This window comes from Odocoileus virginianus, chromosome 20 (assembly GCF_023699985.2).
Source record: "Odocoileus virginianus isolate 20LAN1187 ecotype Illinois chromosome 20, Ovbor_1.2, whole genome shotgun sequence".
NCBI lineage: Eukaryota > Metazoa > Chordata > Mammalia > Artiodactyla > Cervidae > Odocoileus > Odocoileus virginianus.
In genome coordinates, this window is record NC_069693.1 from 7,522,325 (window position 1) to 7,549,630 (window position 27,306).

Here is a 27,306-nt window from a genome sequence, read left to right on the forward strand (position 1 = left end):
AAAAGAATAGCAGGACACAGAGGAGAGAGATAAATTAGGAGTTTGGGATTAACATATACACATGAGTGCATACATAGTCGTGTCCAACTCTTTGCCACCCCATGGACTATAGCTCACCAGGCTCTTCCATCCATAGCGTTTTCCAGGCAAGAATACTGAAGCAGGTTGCCATTTTCCTACCCCAAGGGACCTTCCCAACCCAGGGATCAAACCCACATCTGTGTCTCCTGAAATGGCAGATAGATTCTTTACCACTGTGCCATTTGGAAGCTCTTAACATATGCACGCTACTATATATAAAATAGGTAAACAATAGGACTTACTGTATAGCATAGGGAATGACACTCATTGTAACAACCTATGATGGAAAAGAACCTGAAAAAGAATATTTATATCTATATATGTATAGCTGAATCACTTTGCTGTTCACTTTAAAATAACATAACATTGTAAATTAGCTATACTTCAGTGTAGAAAAGAATGTAAAATGCAAAAGATCTTAGTAATAATTTTTCACACTGATTACATGCTGAAATAAAAATAATAAGTTAAGCAAAATATATTATTGACTATATTATTTTCTTATATATTATTATATAATATATTGCTATATATTATATATAGTATATTATAGATTTCAATATAGTATATAATATATATATTATATATAGTATATTATATATTATATATAATATATATATATATAATATATATATTATAATATATTGTATAGTATATAATATATAAATGTTATATATAATGTATAATATAATATATGATATTCTTGTATTATATATATTATACATAGCAATATAAAATATTAATAGCATTGTTACTATAATATATTCATACATATATACATTAATATATATTATATGTTATATGGTTTATGTTATATAATTATATATCATGTAGTTGTAAACACTATTACATAATACTTTTACACAATATGTTTATATTCATTTATCATGTGATATGTAATAAATTATTACAATATAATTAATACAGCATTCATATCCTTGTTGTTAGTATAACATATAATTGCATTACATTATTGGAGAGCAAGGTGATCAAGCCAGTCAATCCTAAAGGAAATCAACTCTGAATATTCATTGGAAGGACTGATGCTGAAGTTGAAGCTCCAATACTTTGGCCACCTGATGCGAAAAGCCAACTCACAGGAATGGACCCTGATACTGGGAAAGATTGAGGGCAGGAGAAGAAGGGGGTGACAGAGGATGAGATAGTTGGATGGCATCATCGACTCAATGGACACGAGTTTGAGTAACCTCCGGGAGTTGGTGAAGAACAGGGAAGCCTGGCGTGCTGCAGTTCATGTGGTTGCAAAGAGTCAGACACGACTTAGCTACTGAACAACAACATTAAATATATTATTATTTGTTATTTTTATTTATTTTATTATTTTTAAATGTTTTAATGTATCTACTGGAAAATTTTATTATAGTTCTGTGGCTCATATCACATTTCTGTTGGACGGGGCTGTCTGTACGATATTTCTAGCCAATGCAGACACACACACACACACACACACAACCACTAAGTAGGAATATTTCCAAGTCAATTATAAACAACACATTTCTACACTTATTATTTTTTATTTTCATTTTTCACCTGGTGCATACTAGCTGTTTAAAAGTCCACAGGTTACATGCTACATGAGTTCACCAATAATATTCTCGAAAGTATCAAACAACAGAGATGGAGAGTGGATCCGTGGTTGTCAGGGGTTTGGGACAAGGCTGGGGAGGGGAGAGGGCAGTGGAGGTGGCTAGAAAAGGATGTCACGAGGGATTAGGCAGCTACAAAAACTCTGGCACCTTGGCCATATCCATGTCAACATCTCAGTGTGATATTGCAATGCCATTTTGAAAGACGTTCCTGTTACAGAAGACAGGTCAAAGACACACAGGATCACTTTCGTATTACTTACAACCTAACCTCAAGAGACGCTAAATGAGGTCAGAATAAAACAGCTAATTTTCTTTTTCAGGACAAACAAAACATCAATGGACAACCCAAAAGAGAAAATTCCTCTGGGACTCCACCCCCTGGAGGGACCCAACCAGTGTTTCCTGACCCTAGGTACCTTCCGCACTGGTTTCTTTTCTTCATAACCACATCACATCTTTTTACTTAATACTCTTTTTTTTTTTAACCTAGTGAAGTAATGTACTAACTTACTGTTTTTCTTTTTTTTTTTTTTGCCACATCACACAGCCTGTGGGATGTTAGTTCCCTGACCCCAGATGGAACCCATACCCTCTGCAGTGGAAACAAGGAGTCTTAACCACAAGACCGTCAGGGAAGGCCCTTACTGTTTCTCTTTAAACCAACTCACTCCCCAAAGCTGAGATTGGTCCATGAATTTTTAAAAATTTTTTATTTCTTTATTTTGTTATTTATGGCTGTGCTGGGTCTTCCTTGCCGAGCGGACTTTCTCCAGGTGCTGTGAGCAGGGGCTTCTCTCTAGTTGTGGAACACAGGCTTCTCTTGTTGTGGAGCACGGGCTCTAGGCTCTCTGGCTCAATAATTGTGGTGCGTGGGCTTAGATGTCCCAAGGCTTGTGGGATCTTCCCCCCCCCAACCAGGAATCGAACTCCTGTCCCCTGCATTGGCAGGCGGATTCTTTACCACTGAGCCACCAGTGAAGCCCAGTCCATGGATTTTTGCTTTGTCCTAAACAAGAATAACTTTTGAGATTCCAGTTTTATACATATAATTTTTTTGGTCAATTCTCCATAAAATAAATACAGAATTCTTTTTTTTTTCTCCAAGTTTGAGTGTTTCTGTTTGTTCTGTGTATCTGATTATCTTCACATGCTCTGCACAGGAGCTTCTTATTCTGTGGGACGGTTCCAGGTATGTTGGTTGCTGTTTGTTTTCCCAACTCCTTGGATAGAAAGACTGGGGGGGGGGGGGGGGGGGTTCCTAGAAGAACTTATCAACCTTGGAAAATGAAGAATGATAAGATGGGTTCGCCGAGAAGAAGCAGGATGAGTCCAGGAAAGATGGAAGGAAAAGGTGGCAAATTCATTCAACCAACACCACCCACCTTGTCCCGGGCTGAGTTCCAAAAAAGCAAAGTGAATGGACCAGAAGTTTGGCGGAGGCTTGGAAAGCTGGCGGTCAGAGAGGCCCCCCCTTACACCGCCTGGCTCTTCAGGGCCGGGGTATCCACCGTGGAGAGCGTCTGGGACTTGCTATCCCGGCGCACGGACTCTTCAGTCAACACGCCCCGGATCCTGGCGGGGAGGGTCTTCAGGAACCGGGCGTGAAAGCCCTGGGCGGCGAACACATAAATGATGGGGTTAATGCAGCAGTTGATATAAGCTAGGGAGACGCACAGGGCATCTAGACTGGACACGAGTTTGAAGCTGTCCCAGTGTGCCTGGAAAAAGGCCAGCATCATCCCTGTCACCTGGTAGGGCAGCCAGAAGACAAAGAAGCTGGTCACCACGGCCACCACCACCTTGAGCGTCTTGGCGGAGCGCGTGGCAGTGCGGCTCCACGCCCGAATCAGGAGGAAGGTGTAACAGATGGCAAGCGTGACCAGCGGCCCCAGGAAGCCCACGGCCAGCCGGACGACGGCCACGGCCTTCTCCGCGTACACCTTGTCCCTACCGTATTCAACAACACATGTCGTCTTGGGCGGGAAGTGCTCTACGTGGACCTGACGGAACACAAAAGAAGGTATGGTCAGCAGCAGAGCCAAGCTCCAGGCCACGGCGCAGGCCACCCAGGCCAGGTGGGCCCCGCGGTAGTTCTGGCACCAGACGGGATTGAACACCAGCAGGAAGCGGTCGGCGCTGATGGTGGCCAGGAGTAAGATGCTGGCGTACATGTTGAGAAGGATGAGAGAGGGCAGGATTCGACAGGCGGCGTCACTGAAGGACCAGTGGTTGTGCTGGATGATGGATGTAAACAAGATGGGCAGCGCCAGGCAGGAGAGGAAGTCGGCCACCGCTAGGTTGAGAAACCAGATGGCATTGACGGTCCGCTTGATCTCAGACCCTGTCACCCAAATCACCATGGCATTGCCGGGCACCCCGATCAGGAAGACGGCCGCGAAGATCACCAGGGCGATCACATCTGGGGCATTAAGCCTGTGGGTGTGGGAAGAGGCATCCACCATGGTGTTGGGGTTCGAGGTCCAATTGTCATAATCAGAGTAATCAGGGGTGCTGAGAACCGTGGCATCCTGGGTGGAATCAGAGAGGTGGGGAGAGTGTGAGTGGCAGGTAGCAAGGAGCTTGCCCGTCAGAGCCACTCAAAGCCCATCAAGCCATTTCTTTAAGCCTCAGGTTTCTCCTGGGGAAACAGGGATGATGAGGACTGACAGCCAGCTGGGGTGTCACACCCCTGATTCAAATGTTGAAAACTGGACTTCCCGGGTGGTCCCGTGGTTAAGAATCTGCCTGCCAATGCAGAGGACATGGGTTCCATCCCTGGTCCAGGAAGATCTCACCAGCCACGGAGCAATTAAGCCTGAGAGCCACAACTACTGAAGCCTGAGTGCTCTAGAGCCCCCACTCTGCAGTAAGAGAAGCCATCTCAATGAGAAGCCCCTGCTCACCCCAATTAGAGAAAACCCATAGGCAGCAGTGAAGACCCAGCGCTACCAAAAATAAATAATTTTAAAAATACTTCGAGGAGAATGAACTAATAATCACATGCATGTAATTCCAAAATTGATAGCCCAAGTCTTAAACTCTTACTTAAATTTTTTTTTTTTTAATTTTTACTGGAGTATAGTTGATTTTCCATGTGTTAATTTCAGGCGTACAGCAGTGAAGATACATGATGTCTTAAGGCAATATTTTAAAGAATCAAAATTAATGCCTCTCCAAAAAAATTCCACAGTGGAAAAAAATTGGAGTTTTAAATAAAGGCAATCTGCTGCGGTCGTTTGTTTGCTTTATGACCCTGCATTGTTACGCAAGAGGGATGAGCCCCCAGTTTTCATTCCCAGCTGGAGGTCGTTTGCATGTTGACACTGTCATGCAAACATATCAAGCAATGCAGGATTTTTTTAAGTATAGTTAAGACTTGGACCATAGAGAAGGCTGAACGCCAAAGAATTGATGCTTTCAAACTATGGTGCTGGAGAAGACTCTTGAGAGTCCTTGGACAGCAAGGAGATCAAACCAGTCAAGCCTAAAGGAAATCAACCCTGAATGTTCTTTAAAAGAACTGATGCTGAAGCTGAAGCTCTAATACTTTGGTCACCTGATTCGAAGAGCCGACTTATTGGAAAAGACCCTAATGCTGGGAAAGATGAAGGGTAGAAGGAGAAGGGGGCAACAGAGGATGAGATGGTTGGATGGCATCATCAACTCAACGGGCATGAGTTTGAACAACTCCAGGAGATAGTGAAGGAGAGTGAAGCCTGGCGTGCTGCAGTCCATGGGGTCAGATAGGACTTAGCAACTGAACAACAATTCAGAAGAACCAGGGCTCCTTGGAGAAAGGTTGGTTCCTGTCCTGGGACAGAAAATATACAAGATGAGGTCAGAACATCTCGCACTAGAAAGTAAGAAAAATTTTAAGTAACAATAGGGACATATCAAAAGGACTTCCCCATGGTCCACATTGAGACTCCACCTTCCATTGCAGTTGGTACAGGCTCGATTCCTAGTCAGGGAATTAAGATCCCACATGTCACATGGTGTGGGGAAAAAACAAAACCAAAAAGGAGACAGCCTGAAAGAGCCCACACTAGCCAGAAAGTGAAACTGAAAGTCGTTCAGTCGTGTCCGACTCTTTGTGACCCCATGGACTATATTGTCCACGGACTTCTCCAGGCCAGAATACTGGAGTGGGTAGCCTTTCCCTTCTCCAGGGGATCTTCCCAATCCAGGGATCGAACCCGCATCTCCCGCATTGCAGGCAGATTCTTTACCAAATGAGCCACAAGGGAAGCCCAAGAATACTGGAGTGGGTAGCCTATCCCTTCTCCAGCAGATCTTCCCAACCCAGGAATCCAACTGGGGTCTCCTGCATTGCAGGTGGATTCTCTACCAACTGAGCTGTGAGGGACACTAGCCAGAAGATGGGACAATTTGAGTATTTAATAATAATAATAACTGATGGAATAAAATATATATTAATAATAAAGATCTATGAGTTCATAATGATAATAAAAGCAAGTAAGTCATTGGTGACATTTTTATTCTGAAAAGGGAAATAATCAAGCACTTATCCTGCCATTTCTGTACAGAGTATTATTTCAGAGAAATAATGAGTCAATGTGGGAGGTCCTTCTTTAGAGAAGAATCTAAAAATAATTCCTGCAGAAGGAATGATAAACTTAAGGAAATATGGATCTGGAAGATGAACAACATCTAATAAAACCATCATGTAAAAAAGATAGGAACCTTATAATAAATAGGTTGAGCTGGCACCGCAAACCCTCCCGTCAACCTCAGCACTCGGAGAAGAGGGACAAATAGACATCTGTTCTGATGTGATGCAGTAAAACAATGATACAGCACCAGGGCTTCCCTCATAGTTCGTTCAGTAAAGAATCTGCCTGCAATACGGTAGACCTGGGTTTCATTCCTGGGTCGGGAAGATCCCCTGGAGAAGGAAATGGCAACCCACTCCAGTATTCTTGCCTGGAGAATCCCCATGGACAGAAGAGCCTGGTGGGCTACAGCCCATGGTGTCACAGGAGTCAGACATGACTTAGCAACTAAACCACCACCATCCATGGAGCAGTTTTTGCCAAAAAAACAAAGAATGTGCATCTAGTCAAGGTCCTAGATCTAAAACTACCAGTTTACAGGAAAAGCAGGTAAGAGAGGAATATGATAAATAACACCACAGGAACAAAACCAGCCCCATCAGAGCTCAGGAAACTCTCCAGGACAAATGGTGTTGTTTCTCTCACAAATAAATGGCATTTTTAAAATAGGAAGAGGGAGAAAAAATGGAACGGCAAGTGTCGTGGATTAAAAGAGATTTATAGATAACTAATAAAGACCTACTGTATATATAACTGATATGCTTTGCTATACAGCATAAAGTAACACAGCATTGTAAATCAACTATTTATTGTTATTTGGTCGCTGAGTCATGTCAGACTCCTTTGCAGCCCCATAGACTGTAGCCCGCCAGGTTCCTCTGTCCCTGGAGTTCTCCAGGCAAGAATACTGGAGTGGTAAGGTGGTAATTCCAACTGGTGACAAAGCCAGTGTGAAGGTTAAGAGTGTCTCATTTAGTAAGGACATCAGCACCTCTTGTGAAATCGCAGTCTGTGTAATGTACCTGTTAAAAGGGTGCCTGAGTCAGTATTGTAGAAGGGTCCTGTAAAGTCATCCAGACTTGCTATGAACACTAACTGCCATTTGAAGCCACTGGTAGACAGTGGCTCTGCCCTAAACCACTTTTTAGCAATTGTATTTTTTTCCTGATGATATTTTTAACGTACTTCGATGTTTATGTTGATGAGTTTTTTATGTACTTTTGGTGATGTTTCAGTCTTATGTACTCTTCTGACATCAGAAAAGTACCACTGGTTGTTTGCAGCCTTATTGTGTAATCAGCCTACCACAGGCTTCCATATGTAGCAAAGTAATTAATATTGTGCAAGGGTAAAACACTTCTGTTGTGAAAGCAGTGTTTGGAAAATGAGAAATTATTTTAAATGGTTACAAAATACTAGTCAATTTCATCATCCCCACTTTCCTCCCTTAAAGGTCTGCTTTACCAGAGAAAGGGTCACTTATTTGTCATTGCAAGATTCTTAGGAAATGTGTTTAATCCTCTCAAATACAATCAGTACTAAAAAGTCTGTATTATTTTGGTCTGTGGGGTACAGAGAACAAGCTGCCATCAAAGGATGGAGAGGATTTTTTCACTGTCTCTCTTAAGCTGCACAATTTTTTTTCCTCCAGTGTTTTGTTTTATACAGGTTTTGAATTCCTTTAATGTTTATTGTGTGTACTGAATACTACATATGTACTATTCTGATTGTCTGCTCTAGTTTACTACCAATAAAAGACCTGCTAATCACATTAAAAAAAAAAAAAAGAATACTGGAATGAGTTGCCCTTTTCTCCTTCTGGAGATCTTCCAGACCCAGCGATCGAACCCACATCTCTTTAGTCTCCTGCTTTGGCACGTGGATTCTTCCACTGGGCCAACTAGGAAGCCACTATACTGTAATAAAAAATTTAAAAGGAGAGAAAGAGAGATTTAAGAAGTAGATATACCAAAGATAATACGGAGACCAAGGCTGGATCCTGATTGGAATAGTCATCTGGAAAATAAGATATTTTGGAGACATCTGGGAGATTTTAAAATGGACTGGATATTCAACAATAGTAAGGAACCATTGCTTATTCTATTTAGGATGATATGATATTGTATGTATCTTTTCAAAAAGTGGTAGAAGACGGTTTCTGATAGAGGTTTCACATAGCAGGTGAAATAGGATGTTTTGGGCTTGCTTAAAGAACTTTTAAAAAATTCTAGAAATAAAAAAGATAGAGGGAGGAACGAGGGAGGACCAAGGATGACTAAGAATGGCAAAGTGTTGACAACTGTGGGAGCTGGGTCATGAGCACACTGGACATTCACAACTTCATTCTCTCTGTTTTTGTGCATTTGATATTTTCCATAATAAAATAATGAACAGAGTCTTGAGTACTTTCTTTCCAGGAAGTGTCATATCCCCCTCCCAAGAGCCTTGGACGCAGAACGATAAGCCAGAGGCACCAGACGAGGCAGCAGGAAAATCCCCACGCAGGACAGAGAGTGATCGTGCTAAGGCAGCCAGTATTTATTGAGCATCTACTATGTTCTGAGTATAGTGTTAGCTCTTTCAGTCCTGACCACGACCCTACTAGTAGGTCCTATGAATATGCCCATTTTATTGACAAGGAAGTAGAGGCACCGGAAGATGAAGTAGCCTGTTCCAGTCATGTAGATGGGAATTCAACTTTCTTTAGATTGGTGTGCTAACCCAGACAGGCTGCTCTTGGGCAGTTCCAGAGGTTGGAAGGGGGCCTCCAAGGACACCCAAGGGGCAAACTCTGTGGTCCCTGGAGCCCATCCCTGAAGGTGATTTTGTCACCAGCCCGGGGAAAGGAGGCAGAGAAAAACACAGATCACTGTTACAGAACTATTCAGAGCTGGATTTTTTGGGTACTTGAATTTGCAAGCTGAGGTTTTGACCCACTAAACACCCAGCTCATAAATTAAATAAGATGAAATATGTTCAAGAACCTGGCAAAGTGTCTGGTACACAGTAGGGAGATAAGAAATGGCAATGCTCTTATTTCCTATTGATCTTAAAATTATTGGAAAGCTCAGATCTTTCTCAGAACCATTCTTTTTAATTCTAGTTCCTTTATGTTTCCTTAAGGTCAGCCAGGTCAGCCAGGCTGATGGTCCAGCATATTTGCTGATACAGCCATAGCAGAGACCAAATTATTCAAAGGGAAAAGGTCAGTGTCAACTGAAGAGTGGATGAACTGGGTATGGTATATCTAGGTAGTGGAATATTATTCCACCATAAAAAGGGATGAAGTACTGACATAAGCTACAATGTGGATGAAGCTTGTAAACATTATGCTGAGTGAAAGAAGTCAGAATCATGCTATATGATTCCATTTATATAAAATGTCTACAATAGGCAAATCCATAGAGATGGGAGATGTGCTAGTAATAGCCGGGGGCTAGGGGAGCAGGAGTGGGGAGGGATTGCTTAGTGGGTACAGGGTTTCTTTTGAGGGTGATGAATAGTTTCTGGAAATAGATAAAGGTAGTGATGGGGACAGGGCTTCTCCGGTGGCTCTGCGGTAAAGAATCTGCCTGCAAGGCAGCAGACTTGAGTTCGATCCCTGGGTCAGGAAGATCCCCTGCAGGAGGGCATAGCAACCCACTCCAGTATTCTTGCCTGGAGAATCCTATGGCCAGAGGAGCCTGGTGGGCTACGGCCCATAGGGTCGCAAAAAGTCGGACATGACTGAAGCAACTCCGCATGCACGCAGTGATGGGGCAGCACTGTGAATGTATTCAGGGCCACTGAATAATACACTTCAAAATGGTGAATTATAAATTCTGTGGCATTTTGGTCAATTAAAATTAAAATGCCAGTGTCCTAAAGACAAGGAAAGGCCAAGGGACTGTTCCAGATGAGTGGGGACTGAAGGACCAGGACACCCAAATGTGATGTGACATCCTGGACTGCAGCCTGGAGCAAGAAAGACAAATTCACTCTGTAGGGCATTATTCGGACCACTGAGCAAGTTTTAACTTGATCTATGGACTAGATCACAGTATTGCATCAAATGTTAAATTCCCTGACATTGATCACTGTACTCGTGTAAATGAATGTCTTTGTTTTTGAGAAGGAGACCCTGAGATATTTAGAAGCAAAGGGTGCCTGCAACTTCCTCTCAACTGGTTCAGAAAAAAAAAAAAAAGATGGTAGATAATAGATTTATCAACAGAAGGGACAGATAGAGCAAAGCTGGAGAATTTGGGTCAAGAGAATATGGAAGTTCTCTGTATTATTCTTGTAATTTTTTCTGTAAGTGTGAAGATGTTTCCAAAGAGTTAAAATGGTTGCTTTATTTCCACTGATAAGGAGACTCTGCTCTGAGCCATCCACCTGACCATCTTCACCCCCAGCACCCTGACCTCTCTTTTTCTACTCTGGGACCCCCAAGCTCAGACCACTGAAGGGTCAGTGCTGGGCATGGCAAGAGGCCCCAGATTCTGCCCAGGGGGACCCTGCACTATAGCAGGTGATTAAATGTTTTAAGTGTCCACCTCGGATGTGATAACACGAAGCTAACTTCAATCTCTGCTCATTTCACAAGCTCTGGACTATGCTGCAGAATAACCCAGACCCCAGAGCGGGATGCCTCCCCCCCCCCCCCCCCGCCCGCTCCCATGCTCACATCAGCTGACTAACATCCTCGCCTGGGATGAGCTCATGCAGCCCTTCCCTATCACTGACTTCACGAGGGCAGGACAAAGATGCTGATTCTAATGCTCTGTGGTTTCTAGGATCCTCCCGATGTAAATGACTTGCAAAGTTTAGCCATGGAAGTATCTCTACAAAGAAGGGAAACAGCTGAAGCGTCCAGGCCAGTGGCTCAATAACGATGACACATCCAGGCAAAATAATTCTATGCAACCAGCAAAAGAACGAGGAAGTTTACCTAAGGGTGAGTGTGGAAAGAACTCCAAGATCTAGGGTGAAATAGAACAAGTGAGAACAGTGTGTGAAGTAACACTACCTACCAAAGAGGAGTCATTCTTCCTCTCTGTTTCTCTCCACCAACCCCCTCTCCCCTCCTCACCACTTCCCCTCTGTCTCTCTCTCTCTCCTGAGTGTCTGTACAGACTAGCTCCAGAAGCAGGCAGAGGAAATCTGGAACACTGGTTGCCCCAGGGGAAGGGAAGCAGGAGGTTGGTATACTTTTTTGGGGGGAAGGGGAGCAGGGTTGGCCCCTGCTAAGAGGCATGTGGGATCCTAGCTCCCCGACCGGTCATCGAACCTGCATCTGCTGCATTGGAAGCACAGAATCTTAACCACTGGACTGCCAGGGAAGTCCCTCACCATATATGCTTTTGTTCTTCTGGTATGTAGAGCCATATCAGTGAATACACCACCCATTCCCCTCTCCCCAGAAATGGATATTACATAGCCTCTACAAAAGAATCTGTGGTTCTACCATTCTAGAAGGGGCTTCCCAGGTGGCTCAGTGGTAAAGAATCCACCTGCCAAGCTGAAGATGCACGTTTGCTCCCTGGGTCAGAAAGATCCCCTGGAGAAGGAAATGGTAACCCACTCCAGTATTCTTGCCTGGGGTATCCCACGGACAGAGGAGCCTGGCGGGGTACAGTCCACAGGGTCTCAAAGAGTGGAACACAACTTGGCGACTGAGCACAAACTCAAGTGCCATTCTAGGAGTCCAGAAAAGAGTCTAAGCATATTTCTTCATCGCATAAATGTTAACAGACTAGAGATTGGCTCCTGACATACCTGGCACCTGTCCTTGGAGAGGTTATGGTCTCCTGCGAGAAGGAAATTAATCACAGGGATGGGAACTGAGCATGTTCTACAGAGAATCCAGCCTGGTGGGGGATCACGAGAAGGGTGTTGGAAAAATCAAGCCACAGCACCGTGTGACCCACTCCAGTATCCTTGCCTGGGAAATCCTATGGACGGAGGAGCCTGGAGGGCTGCAGTCCATGGGGTCGCAAAAAAAAAGTCGGAGATGACTTAGCCACTAAGCAACAGCAAAGAACTAAGTAGCAATGAAAAAGAGCAAAAAAATCGTAATTCGGTCCAGACGAAATTTCTGCCCTGATGGGAATGTCCCAGAGGCGTGCCATCCAGGATGGTAGCCGCCAGTCACCTATGGCCGACCTCTCAGAGAAGGTTCTAGGGTTGGACTGTCTGAGGGTCTCTCCTCCCTCTGCCACTTGCTAACTCCACCTATGGTGGAGTCTGTGACGTGTGGCAGGTGTGTCTGGGAACTGAACTTATACTTTGCTGTCATTTTAATTAAGTTTCACCAGACACGTGTGGCTGGTGGCTGCCTCTCAGACACCAGTGGTCTGGGGATCCTAGGCGATTCCCAAGTGCTTCCTAGGTGTTAGTTCCTTAATTCTCTAACCGCACTGTTTATGCTACAACAAGCCCAAAGGCGGGGTACTCCTTTTTTCCTAAGATCACAGGCTCATTTTAAGAGCCCTTGCCTACTGCGTGGAGAAAGGGCCAGATCAGAAGCTGAGAAGAAGAGGCGATTAGGATTGTCCAGCTGTGGTGTGGGACAATGGTGGTTTGCACTAGGGTGGTGACAGTGAGGACTCATGAATGGATCAGAGGAGAACAGGGCTAAGGAGAAAATGCTTAGGAGAAAAGCAATCAGAATCACCAAGTTCTAAGTCCTTTTCATGCATCAGCTCTTCCTTTTTTTTTTTTTTTTTCCGCCATTGCAACACCCATTTTGCAGGTGAGAAAACTGAGGCTACAGACAGCTTAAGAGACCTTTCCAGGTCCTCGCTGTTAGCAAGTGGCAGAGGGAGGAGAGACCCTCAGACAGTCCAACCCTAGAACCTTCTCTGAGAGGTTACCAGGCCTCAGGCGTGGTGGGAGTGAGGGGCATGCGTTCAAGGCAAAGGGTCACCAGGTAACAGGGAGGCTGTCACACACCAGAAGGGGAAAGAACATCCGCGTGGCTGGCAGGTAGCCAGGACAAGGTTGGAGGGGCCACAGACGTCACGTTAAAGGAGATGTATTTTATCCTGGGCTAATGGGGAGCATAGATGGTCTTTGAGCCACAGAAGGACGATGAGAGTTCTTGTTTAGGAAGGTGCCTCTCGCTGCTGCGGGGAGGTGAGACTAAAGGCAAGAGGATCAGAGAGGAGGCTGGGGCAGGGACTCAGGCCAGCAAAGGTGGGAGTGATGCCCAGAGGAGGGAGAAAGGCAGGAGACTTAGGGATGACGCACCCCTTCCCTCCCTCTCGGGGCCTCAGTCTTGCCATCTTCGGAGCAGGGAACGTCCTGCCAACTGTGCCCTCCTTTACTGTGGAAATAATAGACTCAGGAATACTGTCAGGGCTAGGAAATACCCAGAAGGCACGGTCTGCTTTTTTCCCCGGAACATCCCTCTCCCCATGTCTACGTGGACACAAGGTCTTTACACAATCCACCCGCAGAACCACATAAAACCACTAAAGCATCCTCAGACACTGGGATACAAGGGAGTGGGTGAGCATCTCGACTCATCTTCTTGAATCTGCACAGTCTCTGAGACTCAACCTCCCTGAGCACGAAGAAACGTAGGCATTTGCATTTTAAAAGCCATGTGAAAAAGACAAACCTCCGGATCCTTCCAGGATGCAATGAACTACCTTTCAGGTGGGCAAAAACAAAAATAGCTCCATCTAACCATGCAGATGGGTTTCTAGACAAGTAAATACTCTCCTGCTCTGAAAATGAGGAATATAAATTGGTACAGGTTTTGGAAATATCTGTTAAAATAAAAATTGTCTATGTCTTAGATTCAGCATTTGAAGTTCTGAAAACCCAAACATGAATCCAAAGATATAATTCTGGTGTTTGGGGTTTTGGGGGTTTTTTTGGCTGCCCAGCCTGTGGGATCTTATCTCCCTGACCAGGGATTGAACCCGGGCCCATGACAATGAAAGCAGTGACTCTTAACCACTGGACCACCAGGGGATTTTCTAATTTTGGTTTTGAAGACAAACAGCCTAAATTTCCGTTGATAAGTGATGAACACTCTCACTGGCATATCACACAGCTGATAAAAAGAAAATGGGAATTTCCCTGAAATACACCAGGATATAACAGTATCTTTCTCACAGATTAAGCTGAAGTTTGTAAATGTCAAGTGCCTAGCACAGTGCCTGGCATGCAGGTGAATGTTGTCAATGATATTATAAATTATTCATGTAAGAAAAAAAAGCGAGATGTAGGGATATCATGTAAAAAAGACTTCTCTTTGCAGGGTAGGTGGGGGAGAAAGGATAGACACATCACAGGCATTGAGCGCCAGCTGTATGCCGGGCACTGCTGAAAGAGTTTCCCATGTATTATCTCACTGAACTCTCTCCATGACCGTACAATACAGATTTCACTCTGTAGGGTGACTATCTCCTTAGTGATAAGGAGAAGGAGGCTCAGAAAGATGAGTCTCCTCAGCTTTTACATAAGACAGGGAGGATTCGAACCCAGTTTCAGTACGATCTCCATGTCAAAAATACTCCTTACTCCCAACACTGTCATGGACTGTTTCCAGAAGTATTAGCCACAAACTGGCACCCTAATCCCACCCCCCATGTTTCTGGTCACAAGGAACCAGAGCTACAAAGAATCTGAGTCTCTGGGCAGGGACGATCCTTTCACTGAATACCCTTTAGGGATTTGGGACTTTTTTTTTTTTAATTATTAGTATTCACAAAGAAAAAGCTCTAGTCCATCTTTTAATTTCTTTAAAAAAAAATTTCTGACATTACAGAACTAAACTGAAATGTATTAATATTCCACTCCTACATTTCCATGACCAAAAAAAAAAAAAAAAATCTCATGAGCCAAAAAAACACAGGAATTGGCTTATAAAACTAAATATGGATCTCAGCATCAGCTGAGCAGAGAAAGGAATTAAAACATTTCAATTAAAAAAAAAATCATGAGTGAATAATAAAATGTGTAGAAACAAAATTTTCAAACTATTTGGGATTATTTAACAGAAAGGAAAAGTCAAAGCTAATCTCGGGCCCTATAATCCCTTGACAGTCCTACTCCTTAGCTGCTTCCCAGCCCTGGAGGGGGAGAGGAAGGCGAGGGGAGAAGGGGAGAGCTCAAGGACTGGGAAGAGGAAGGAAAAGGGGGGGCAGATGGCGCCGAGAAGGGAGACCACACACATAGCAGGTGTCTGCCCCCCACTCCCCCCCAGACTCACCATCTTCAGGTCTCTCCCAGATTCTCCTCTGATCAAAGGCTCCCGAGGGCTGTGGTTTGCAAGCCCCAAGGGAGGGCACAGATAACCAGAGAGGAAATGACCCGTCTTACCCCTCTGGGGTTCTCATTGGTCTGGGGCTCGGGGTTTCTTCCGCAAGACACACACCCAGTGAACCCTGAACACCTCCTCCAGCCGCTCCACAGAAGGGGCCAGGAGGAAGTTCCAGGTCCCAGGAGGAAGGAAGCCAGACATTAGAGACCCCCACCTTGTCTAGACCTGGCCCTTCTCTCAGCCTTGAGTTCCCCCATTTGAGAGGCTCTCTCTTTCCTTCTATGGCCCCAGGTAGCAGTGAAAAAGCTCAGGGGTTCAATTGGCTTAAACCTGGGAATTGGGGATTGATTGTGAGCCCCAGCCTTCCAACTGGGTTCCATTGAGACCCAGAGAGGCAAAGCAAGTCTGTGAAATGGCCCAGTACTTGAGGACTGTTCATCTTCTTGTCTAACCATCACCATCTTTCCCAGCCCCTTTCTGGGTTCTTGTGAAACATGCTGGAGTCTGGGGTGGGGAAGAAACTGTTAGCTTCTTATTGCTGCTGTAATAAAGCTCCATAAACTGAGTAACTTAAAACAACAGAAATGTATCTTCTCACAGTTCTAGAGGCCAGAGGTCAGCAGGGCTGCATTCCCTCTGTAGGTTCCAGAGTAGAGTCTGCTCCTGCCTCTTCCAGTTCCACTGACTGCCAGCTTGTGGCTTGTGGCCACATCATTCCAGTACCTGCCTCTAAGGACAGAAACATCTCCTTCCCTCCTACTGGGGGTCACTAGTCTCCCTCTGCCTCCCTGGTATAAGCACCCTTGTGATTACATTTAAGAACCCTCTAGGGGACTTCCTTGGAGGTGCAGTGGATAAGAATCTGCCTGCCAATGCTGGGGACACGGGTTTGATCCCTGGCCCGGGAAGATTCCACATGCTGTGGAGTGACTAAGTCTGAGAGTCTCAACTATTGAACCTGCATGGTACAATGACTGAAGTCCAGATGCCTAGAGCCCGTGCTCCACAACAAGAGAAACCACCACAATGAGAAAACCAAGGACCACAACGAATAGCCTCCCCTTACCGCAACTAGAGAAAGCCCACACAACGCAACGAAGACCCGTGTGTGGGTGCTCAGTCACTCAGCCTGTCCCACTCTTTGCAACCCCATGGACTATAGCCCGCCAGGCTCCTCTGTCCATGAGATTCACCAGGCAAGAATACTGGAGTATATTGCCATTTCCTCCTCCAGGGGATCTTCCCGACCCAGGGATCAAACTTGAGTCTCCTGCGTCTCCTGCATTGGCAGGTGGAATCTTTACACTGAGCCACCTACAAAGACCCAGTGCAGCCCCCCAAAAAGAACCCCCTAAATAATCCAGGATAATCTTCCATTTCAAGATCATTAGTTTATCTGCCACTTCCCTTTTCCTACATAAAGTCATCCTGCAGGTTTCAGTAATTAGGAGGCGAACATCCCTGGGAACGATTTTTCAGTCTATAGCAATGGAGCATAACTAGTACGATGAGGGTAGAAACAGATTCGTTTTTCCCACGCTCACCTGCAACGCTCTGATAGATCACCCACATCCTTCTTCCCCAAATAGTATTCTTCTACAGCAAGCTTCAATTTGTGCAGACATAACTTTCTTTTCATAGCAGAGATGATCCATGTAAACATTTGAACAATCCAGAAATGTACTCCCCCCCATCCCCCCGAAATAAAGCGTTGAAAAATCCCCTGACAATCACCCTTCTGAAACTCCTATTAGCAGTTTGGAATGTACTCTCCTAGATTTTTATAAATGTGATTCTTGTGTTTGGGAATAGACGTGTGAGTGCACGGTGTTTGGCAAAGTTTGGTTCCGCTAGATGGAGCCATGTGTGGTGGACTTACTCAACGAGGATTTTGAAGGTCTTCGCAGAGGGGATTCTTTGCCGATAGGAATGCATGGTTGTTATACCAACTCTGACCTTAAGAGGGCGCGTGAGCTGGAGAAGAGTCAGGAGGCCAGGCTATACCCTCCCGATTATTAAGATTCTTGGACCACAGTTGGGCATTGCTAAAGGAAATCAGTCCTGAATATTGAATATTCATTGGAAGGACTGATGCTGAAGCTGAAGCTCCAATACTTTGGCCACCTGATGCAAGGAACTGACTCACTGGAAAAGACCCTGATGCTGGGAAAGATTGAAGGCAGGAGGAGAAGGGGACAACAGAGGATGAGATGGCTGGATGGCATCACTGACTCGATGGACATGAGTTTGAGCAAGCTCTGGGAGTTGGTGATAGACAGGGAGGCCTGGCGTGCTGCAGTCCATAGGGTCACAAAGAGTCGGACACAACTGAGGAACTGAACTGAACTGGGCATTGCCTTAAAATCACAGGTTCTTAACATTTGCTATGTCCTGGACCCTTGGAGAAGTTATTAACTGCTTCTCAGCATAATTCTTACAACTTTCGGAAGTGAAAGTGTTAGTCACTCAATCATGTCAAACTCTTTGTGACCCCATGGACTATAACCAGCCAGGCTCCTCTGTCCATGGAATTCTCCAAGCAAGAAGACTGGAGTGGGTTGCCATTCCCTTCTCCAGCGGCTCTTCTCAACCCAGGGATCGAACCCAGGTGCACTGCAAGCAGATTCTTTACCGTCTAAGCCACCTTATGTTGGTGCAAATTCAAATGTAACAAGAAGTGGCCAGGACAATATAAAAGCAATAAGGAAATGTGTAATAGGTCACCTTATATAAGTCGCCATCCTCATTCCCATTTCATCAATTGTTCCGATAACATGCTTTGATCACTTTTTCCAGAATGATGTTTTTGTAAATACATTTAAGCAACTCATGTTGTTTTAGTAGTGCCGTAAGTCCACTGTTAGTTTGAAACTTCCCTGTTGGTGGAACTTTAGGTGATTTCCATTGTTTTTGTCCATATCACAGGAAGCATCCTAGCACATACATACTGGTGCCTATGTATGAGGATTTATTGAAGACAACTCTCTAAAAATGGAATTGCAGGGCAGAGTGGGTGTGCATCATTGTCAGCATGTTCACCCTTTATGCTGGTGTCCCCTCATTCTGTTCCTCAAGACCCAGACCTGGGCGGTTCAACACAGCAGTCACCAGCCATATTCAACGACTGAGTTATAGAAACATGATGAGTCCAAAATGAGATGTGCTCTGAGTATAAAACACACCAGATTGCCAAGACTTATTGAAAGAAAATGATTGCAGAACGTCTCAACAATTTTTTATTGTATTGCATGTTCAAACAATAATCATGGAAAAATTGGAAAAATCGTGTTAAGCAAAATGCACTGTTCTTTACTTATTTCTTTGGCTGCTCCAGGTCTTAGTTGCAGCACGTGGGATCTTTCCTTGCAGCATACGGGATCTAGTTCCCCAACCAGGAATCGAACCCAGGCCCCCCCACTGTCGTGGGAGTACAGTCTTACTCCGTACCACCAGGGAAGTCCTGCAAAGTGTTTTATTAATTACAGTTGATGCCTGAACAAAGCTGGGGTGAGGGGCACTGGCCTGACTGAAAACCCTAGTACTGCTCTCCCTGCCTCAGAAACAAAGGAACTGAAGAATGACTCACCCAAGGGCAGGAAGCAGAAACAGTTTGGATAGAATCAGGGCTCAAACCTTAGTTCTTTGGATTCCATAGATTGTGATCTCTAATTGAGCACAAACTTTTCCCCACACTTAATTTAAAAATCTGCAAAATGAAAATATAGGTACTATATTGGAAAAAAAAAAAAACTATATTTCAGTAAAAAAAAAAGTTTTAAGTAGGTGCTGGGTGCTTAGTCGCTCAGTCGTGTCCGACTCTTTGTGACCCCATGGACTGTAGCCTGCCAGGCTCCTCTGGCCATGGGGATTCTCCAGGCAAGTGTACTGGAGTGGGTCGCCATGCCCTCCTCCAGACCCAGGTCTCCCGCATTGCAGATGGATTCTTTAGCGTCTCAACCACAAATTGGCTCTTGTCAGGGGCATTGGCCATCTGCCTCTGTGGAGACTGAGCCCTGTGTTACTGTAGCTGTTGACCTTCCACACGCCTTGAGGGGAATCCAGTGTGGAGACTGAGGCACTCTGCCCTCCAGGGAACTGGTGGAACAGGTCTTTAGATAGTTAGATATTTTCAGGAACTGATTTCATGAATACCTGCATCTCCTCACCTCTAGAAAAGCACTAAATCCCTTCATCATGACATCAGCTCCTCCTGACTTGCAGGAAACCTCTTGTAGAGTAAGCGCTTGATTGCACTGAATCTCCCTTCACTGAAGTCTTGTACATTGACCTTTCCCCACTCCCTCTTTGGAGGGAGCTCAGAGCTATCTGAGGCGCTGTCTCCCACGCTGCAGCCCTCACACATGCGTGATAGGTTGCTTCAATTGTGTCCAACTCTTTGCAACCCCAGGGACGGTAGCCCACCAGGCTCCTCTGTCCATGAGAATTATCCAGGCAAGAATACTGGAGTGGGTTACCACGCCCTCCTCCAGGGGATCTTCATGACCCAGTGATCAAACTCACATCTCTTATGTCTCCTGCACTGGCAGGCAGATTCTTTATCACTAGCGCCACTTGGGAAGCCCTCATTTTGCCCCTAAACAAAATTTAACTCTCAACTCTCACATTGTGTGTTGAGAGGATTAAAATCTACACAATGGAAAGGCAAAGAGCAGAAAAAAGTTTATGACCAAGTGGCATACTGACACATAGGGTTTTGTGACCCCAAGTCTTTAGCGCCGTGCAGAGCTGACCCCATCTGGAAGGGCAGGGCTGAGCAGATGGCCGAAGCCACCACACCCCAAAAGCAGCCGTGGCCAGCCACCAGTCTGCCACCAGTGGCCACAGGAAGCCCAGAGCTGGTCAGATGTCAGCAATTTATGCAGAGGCTCTCAACTGTGGGCACCATGGCTTCCGAGAAAGGATGTGGTGGACCTATTGTTGCAGCCACATGTTCTAGAAAACAAACTCACTCAAAAGGACAGTGCAGATAGCGGAGTGCAGTTTATTACACCAGCGAGCCCAAGGCAGAGTCTCCTGGTAGCCAAGGACCCCGACCAGTTTTTGTGAAAACCTTATATACCCATTTAACTGTACATGCTCAAACCCACCTCCCCAAATTCCTTGAAACTAGCCTGGACAAGGTGAAAGAGAGATCTGATCAAAGTTAACCCATGATTCATGTGTCATAAGCCTAGATAGTTAAACAGTGGACATTTATCAATAGGCCTGTGGTCATACCCCAACAAACATAATGGAATTTTTGACTTTGTTCTGTTACAGAGATAATTAGCATATTCTTTTAGGCGCTGGAGAGTCTTTGTACAAGTCCTGAGACTCTTTTACCCGGGAGTCTGGTTTTCCATTGGTCTGCCACTCCTATAGACACTAGATGCAAAGTTCAGAGTCCACTGGGAGAGTGACCATGCGTGTAGCCTAGTGTTCGCAGCCTGGCCTAAGGTGGAGTCCAGCTCTGTCTGTTTCCTCCTTCACTACAGGCAGCAATGCTCGGGTCCATACAGTCTTCTGACCCTGGCCAGACTGGTTCACCAGAACTTTCAACACTGCTGGAACCGAGACCCAGGAGGTAGCAATAAACATCGGGTGGGGGGGCCTGGCAGGAGAACTCCCGAGGGCGCCTCAAAGAGAGGGCCTCTCAAAGGCTGGCGGGAAATGCCACCCCCAGCAATAATAATAATAGCCAAAGCTCCCTGAGCCATTGCCTGGTGACCAGAGGCTGTTCCTAGCATCTCACAGTAACAGAAACAGGTTAGGAAGTGCTGAGACTTCCTTATGGCCCAGTGGTTAAGACTCCACAGTTCCACTGCAGGGGCATGGGTTCGACTCCTGGTCAGGGGAATTAATCCCGCCTGCTGCATGGGATGGCCAAAATAAACAAGCACAATTTATAAAGCAACAAAACCAGATAAGAAGCACTGGCCCTCAAAGAACTAAACAGACATTTCTCCAAGGAAGACATACAGATGGCTAACAAACATATGAAAAGATGCTCAACATCACTCATTATCAGAGAAATGCAAATCAAAACCACAATGAGGTACCATTATACACCAGTCAGGATGGCTGATATCCAAAAGTCTACAAGCAATAAATGCTGGAGAGGGTGTGGAGAAAAGGGAACCCTCTTACACTGTTGGTGGGAATGCAAACTAGTACAGCCACTATGGAAAACTGTGGAGATTTCTTAAAAAGCTGGAAATAGAACTGCCATATGACCCAGCAATCCCACTTCTGGGCATACACACCGAGGAAACCAGATCTGAAAGAGACACGTGCACCCCAATGTTCATCGCAGCACTGTTTATAATAGCCAGGACATGGAAGCAACCTAGATGCCCATCAGCAGACGAATGGATGAGGAAGCTGTGGTACATATACACCATGGAATATTACTCAGCCATTAAAAAGAATTCATTTGAATCAGTTCTAATGAGATGGATGAAACTGGAGCCCATTATACAGAGTGAAGTAAGCCAGAAAGATAAAGACCATTACAGTATACTAACACATATATATGGACTTTAGAAAGATGGTAACGATAACCCTATATGCAAAACAGAAAAAGAGACTCAGATGTATAGAACAGACTTGTGGACTCTGAGAGAAGGCGAGGGTGGGATGTTTCAAGAGAACAGCATCGAAACATGTATATTATCTAGGGTGAAACAGATCACCAGCCCAGGTTGGGTGCATGAGACAAGTGCTCGGGCCTGGTGCACTGGGAAGACCCAGAGGGATCGGGTGGAGAGGGAGGTGGGAGGGGCATCGGGATGGGGAATACATGAAACCCATGGCTAATTCATTTCAATGTATGACAAAAACCACTGCAATGATGTAAAGTAATTAGCCTCCAACTAATAAAAATAAATGGAAAAAAAAAAAAAAAAAGAAGCACTGGCCCTGATGGAATTCACAACGGGAGCTGTTATTATTACTACTCTGAAAATTCTAGAAGTTTCTAATTCTAAAATTGTCTGAGTGTATGAAGAGCAGAAGCATCTCTGACTTTAAAACTTACCAGTTCTTTTCTTTTTTTTTTTAATCTTAGTTCCCTGACCAGGAATTGAACCCAGGCCCACAGCAATGAAAGTGCCGAGTCTTAACCACTAGACTGCCAGGGAATTCCCAAAAAATGTCAGTTCTAAGATTCTATCATTTTTTAAATTTCTATTAATTTATTTTTAACTTACAGACAAATGAACTCCTCTCATTTGGGGGAGCAGTTCTGTGGATCTTTTTTCTTTTTTGGCTACAGTTACATAACTTGTGGGATCTCAGTTTGGAGACCGGGGATTGAACCTGAACGCTCATCAGTGAAAGCACAGAGTCCTAAGCACTGGACCGCCAGGAACTTCCCAGGCTATGAGTCAACAAAGGCGTTGAATGATGTAGCCATTACCACAAACAAGACACATTGCCATCCAAAACCCCCTTGCGGCTTGCTCTCTGTCAACACCACTCCCACCTGTAACCCCTGGCAACCACCAATCTATTCTCCATCACCAAAGTTTCGTCTTTCCCAGAATGTCCTATAAATGGAACCAAACAGTATGCAGGCTTCTGAATCTCAGTTCTTTCCCATAGCATAAGATGTTTACAATTCATGCATGTCGTGGCATGGATCATAAGTTTCTTTTAATAGCTGAGAAGTTTTTCATTGTCTGGGTGTATCACAGTTTGTGTATCCATTTACCACTGGAAGGATGAGTTGTTTCCAGTTTGGAACAATTACTTTAAAAGCTGCTGCAAATATTCTCCACAGGGTGTTCTGTGATCCTGTGCTGTTTTTGTTTTCGGTCACTAAATTGTGTCCGACTCTTTATGACCCCATGGACTGTAACCCACCAGGCTCCTCTCTCCATGGGATTTTCTAGTCAAGAATACTGGAGTCAGTTCCCATTTCCTTCTCCAGGGATCTTCCCGACACAGGGGTCGAATCCACATCTCTTGCATCGCCTGCATTGGCAGGTGGATTCTTCACCACTGAGCTATCTGAGATTCCCATTTTGCAGACAGGCTAATGGAGGCTCAGAGAAGCTTCAAGGTAGGTCCCTAGGAGTGGGATTTCTGGGTCATATGGTGACTGCATGTTTAATTTCATAAGAAATTGACCATATGAGGGAATTCCCTGGCAGTCCAGTGGTTTAAGACTCCAGGCTTCCAGTGAAAGGGGATCAGGTTCAATCCCTTTTAAAAGATTTCACTTTTTAAAAAGAGCTGGGTTCAGGGAAAAGCAGATAAAATGGGTCAGGTGGGGTGACATAGTACCTCCTTAGGTTATCCATCTTTAAGTCCCTCACTGGTCAAGGGGCAATCCCCAAACCCCAGCATCAGCATCTCCTGGTTTTGTAAGAAATGTGAATCTCAGACCCCGCCCCTGTGCTGCTAAATGACAACCTGCATTTTAACAAGAGACCCAGGTGGTTCCTGGGCACCCAAAGGTCTAAGAGGGCTAAGAGGTGCTGGACCAGAGCATGCCTGGGAGAAACTGATCAAGTGTGCCATCCCGCCCTCACTATGCAAATGCTGCCCTCATGTGGAGATGTTCTCAGCCTTCTCCCTTTCATCGTGAGTGTGGTCCTGCTCTGTCGTGTCTGATTCCTTGCGACCTGCAGTCCACCAGGTTCCTCTGTCCATGGAATATTCCAGGCAAGAATACTGGAATGAGGTGCCATTTCCTACTCCAGGGGATCTTCCTGACCCAGGGATCGAACCCGTGTCTCTTACATCTTCTGCATTGGCAGGCAGGTTCTTTACCAACTGCACCAGCTGGGAAGCCCTCTCCGTTTCAGAGTCTGTCTCTATTATTGTATTGGGCTGTGGTTGCATATGCTTGCAATCTGCTGGAAATCTGAAATGAAGGCAGAGATGTGTTCTTGGAAATAAGTAATATATATATTGCTCTCTAATTTTTAACTGTTTAATGTGCTCCCCCAAGAAGAAGACAAAGGCTGTGAAAACACCCAGACACAGATATACACATGTAAGAAGAATGAAAATAGACAAGATCTAGAGAGAAATGGAGTTTTGCTTGAGTTTCCCCAAAAGTAGACTCCAAGAATATGACTTGAGATATGGTAACTATTTAGGAGTTGATCTTGGGATGCAGGAGTGGAGACATAGATAACTGAGTTAGAGAAGGGAGAAGAGTCAGTCAAGGGTGAGCTAGGACTTCCCTGGTGGAGCAGTGGATGGGAATCTGCCTGCCAATGCAGGGGACGCAGGTTCGATCCCAGGTCTGGGAAGATTCCACATGCCACGGAGCAACTAAGCCCGTGTGCCTAGAGCCTGTGTTCCACAACAGTGAAAAAAAGGGAAAAGCCACCACAATGAGAAGCCTGCGCACTGCAAGGAAGAGCAGCCCCGGCTTGCCACAACTAGAAGTCCGGGTTCAGCAAGAAAGACCCAGCAGAGCCAAAAAAAATAAAAAATAAAAGAGTGAGCTAATCTGTGGGGTGCAGCTGTGGGCAGTTGGACTCAAACCTGTTGGGACTCCGAGGAACCAGGCAGAACGTGCCTCGGGAGGTTGCTACTGAAGGATGGAGAGGCTGGGGCACTGATGCGGTCACTCTCATTGCCTTTGGGAACAGGTTGCCCCAGGAGACATTAAACTCTTCCTCCTGTACCTTAACAAGAAAATTGAGTGGTGACAGAGAAAGTCGCTCGGAACGACATGGATGCTGAGTGACATGGGTGCTGAGGTGAGAAGCCGTCCGTGTGCCGGAAACTGTCCGCTCCAGCTGCTAGTGGGTCAAAGGGGGCTGCGGAGGGACCCCCGCAGTTCTACGACACACGCATGACCCGTGACGATTTATTTTTATCGGAAGAGTGGGTCCCCTCTGTGGCCAGAAGCGATCATTTCCCTTCTCCCTGTAACTTTTTTTATGAATAAAAAGCAGTTTCTCTCCTTCACCTCGCCATCAATGCTCAGAGAAAAATAACGTAAAACGATCAGCTTTAAGGAGCACCGAACTGTTCCCTTTTCCGCAGTGTAAAATTACCAGCGTGCCCAGGAGGCTCAAAGAGCTCAGTCAGGCTTGGAAGAAACCATGCCCAATGAAGGGGAGCTAATAAGGCATGTGAAACAAGTATAATAAATATCCTTAGAGACACACGGCAGGGTATCGAAAATTTGAAGAAGCCTTATGAAGTAGAACCTAACTGGTAATAAGGGATATAGACAATATAATTACTGAAATAAAGAACTCAATAAGTGTGTTAAATGGCAGAACAGATCCAACTAAAGAATAAATGCGTGAGCTGAAAATACTCTCCCTAAAGGCAACTGTAAAGGACACAGAGAAACCCTCGAAGAAAAAAAAAATCAAGATGTGCAAAAGACATAAATAAAAATTCTCACTTCTAGCATATAGAATCTCTCTGAGGAAGACAAAAGAGAGATAGGGTAACACTACGTGAAAAAGACACTAACTAAAAAGAGAAAAAAAGAAAAACAAAATACTAAGAAGTTTACAGCTAATATTATTGTTATAGATAATAACTAAGAATCTTAACCAAGAACTAAAGACACAAGACTTCATGCTGAAATATTTATTATACATAGAGCCAGATAAGTGTGGTGGAGACGGGGAAGGGAGTAAGAAACCAAACAAATATTTGCGGAATTTTTAAATATCGAAGAACTAGAGGGGCCTCGCTGGTGGTCCAGTGGTTATAAGTCCGCCTTCCAATGCAGAGGATGTGGGTTCCATCCTGGGATGGGGAACTAAGATCCCACATACCACAGGGTGACTCAGCCCATGGGCCACCACAGAACAGCCCACATGCCACAATGAAGGCCTGACACACCCAAAAAATAAGTGCTTCCCTAAAGTTTCTAAAAAATATATCAAAGAACTAAAGAAAAACCACAAAAGTCTCCAGCAAGGAAAAAAAAAAAAAAAGATTCTTTATTAAAGAATGAAAATCAGATTGTCACCTGCAATATTGTGATCTATAAGAAATATATCTATTTAATCATTCAGATGACTAAAATGTAGTTCTCAGGTGTATTTGGTCTTCACTCATAGTTCCTAGCTCACAGTTCCCAAAACCCTTGGAATTTCTTGAGTACTAAGAGCAACAGGAGCCTCTTGTTTAAATACTTGCTCTCTCGTCCTCAGTTTCTTTCTTCTTTTAGTATTTACTATTTATTTAATCATTTTGTTTGGTCCCAATAACTCTTAGTTGCAGCATTTGGCATGCTAGATCTTTAGCTGTATGTGGGATCCAGTTCCCTGGCCAGGGATCGAACCCAGGCCCCCTGCACTGGGAATGCACAGTCTTAGCCACTGGACCACCAGGGAAGTCCCCTGTCCTCGGGTTCTGAAAATGTTTCAGAGCCTTAAAAGTGAAATAGGTGTCTTATTATTCATAACAAGCCCCTTTCCATCACAACTGAGTTTCTGTTAATGAAGGTGATTTCTGCAAAGCACCCGAGGATAGGGGTTAGCTGCCAGGGGAACCAACCATGACTGGGGGTTGAAACCTTTAGCCCAGCCCTTGATTTCCAGGGAGGAGAGAGGTTGAAACAATCACCAATGGTTGAAGAGTTACTCAATCGTGTATATGTAGTGAAGCCTCTGTGTGTGTGAGTGCTAAGTCGCTTCAGTCATGTCCGATTCTTTGCGACCCCATGGACCGTAGGCTACCAGGCTCCTCTGTCCATGGGATTCTCCAGGCAAGAATACTGGGGTGGGTTGCCGTGCCCTCCTCCAGGGGATCTTCCCAACCCAGGGATCAAACCTGCGTCTCTTGCATCTCCTTC

At 44.9% G+C, this 27,306-nt stretch overlaps 2 protein-coding genes across 2 annotated transcripts in view; both read right to left on the minus strand.

The window, feature by feature from the left end:
• The window catches only part of C5AR2 (complement C5a receptor 2), a 28,737-nt gene extending 13,202 nt beyond the window's left edge, over positions 1 to 15,535 (minus strand). The window contains exon 1 of the mRNA XM_020898038.2: positions 15,471 to 15,535. The gene's annotated coding sequence lies outside the window, so the exon portion shown is untranslated. The remainder of the gene's footprint in view (positions 1 to 15,470) is intronic.
• On the minus strand, positions 1,597 to 15,550 carry C5AR1 (complement C5a receptor 1). Its single transcript, XM_020898036.2, has 2 exons — positions 15,471 to 15,550; positions 1,597 to 4,219 (listed from the first exon to the last, which is right to left on the minus strand). The coding sequence occupies exons 1-2, from the start codon at positions 15,471 to 15,473 to the stop codon at positions 3,164 to 3,166; spliced, it is 1,059 nt and encodes a 352-aa protein (XP_020753695.2). The 5' UTR covers positions 15,474 to 15,550; the 3' UTR covers positions 1,597 to 3,163.
• Positions 15,551 to 27,306: the final 11,756 nt, after the last annotated feature.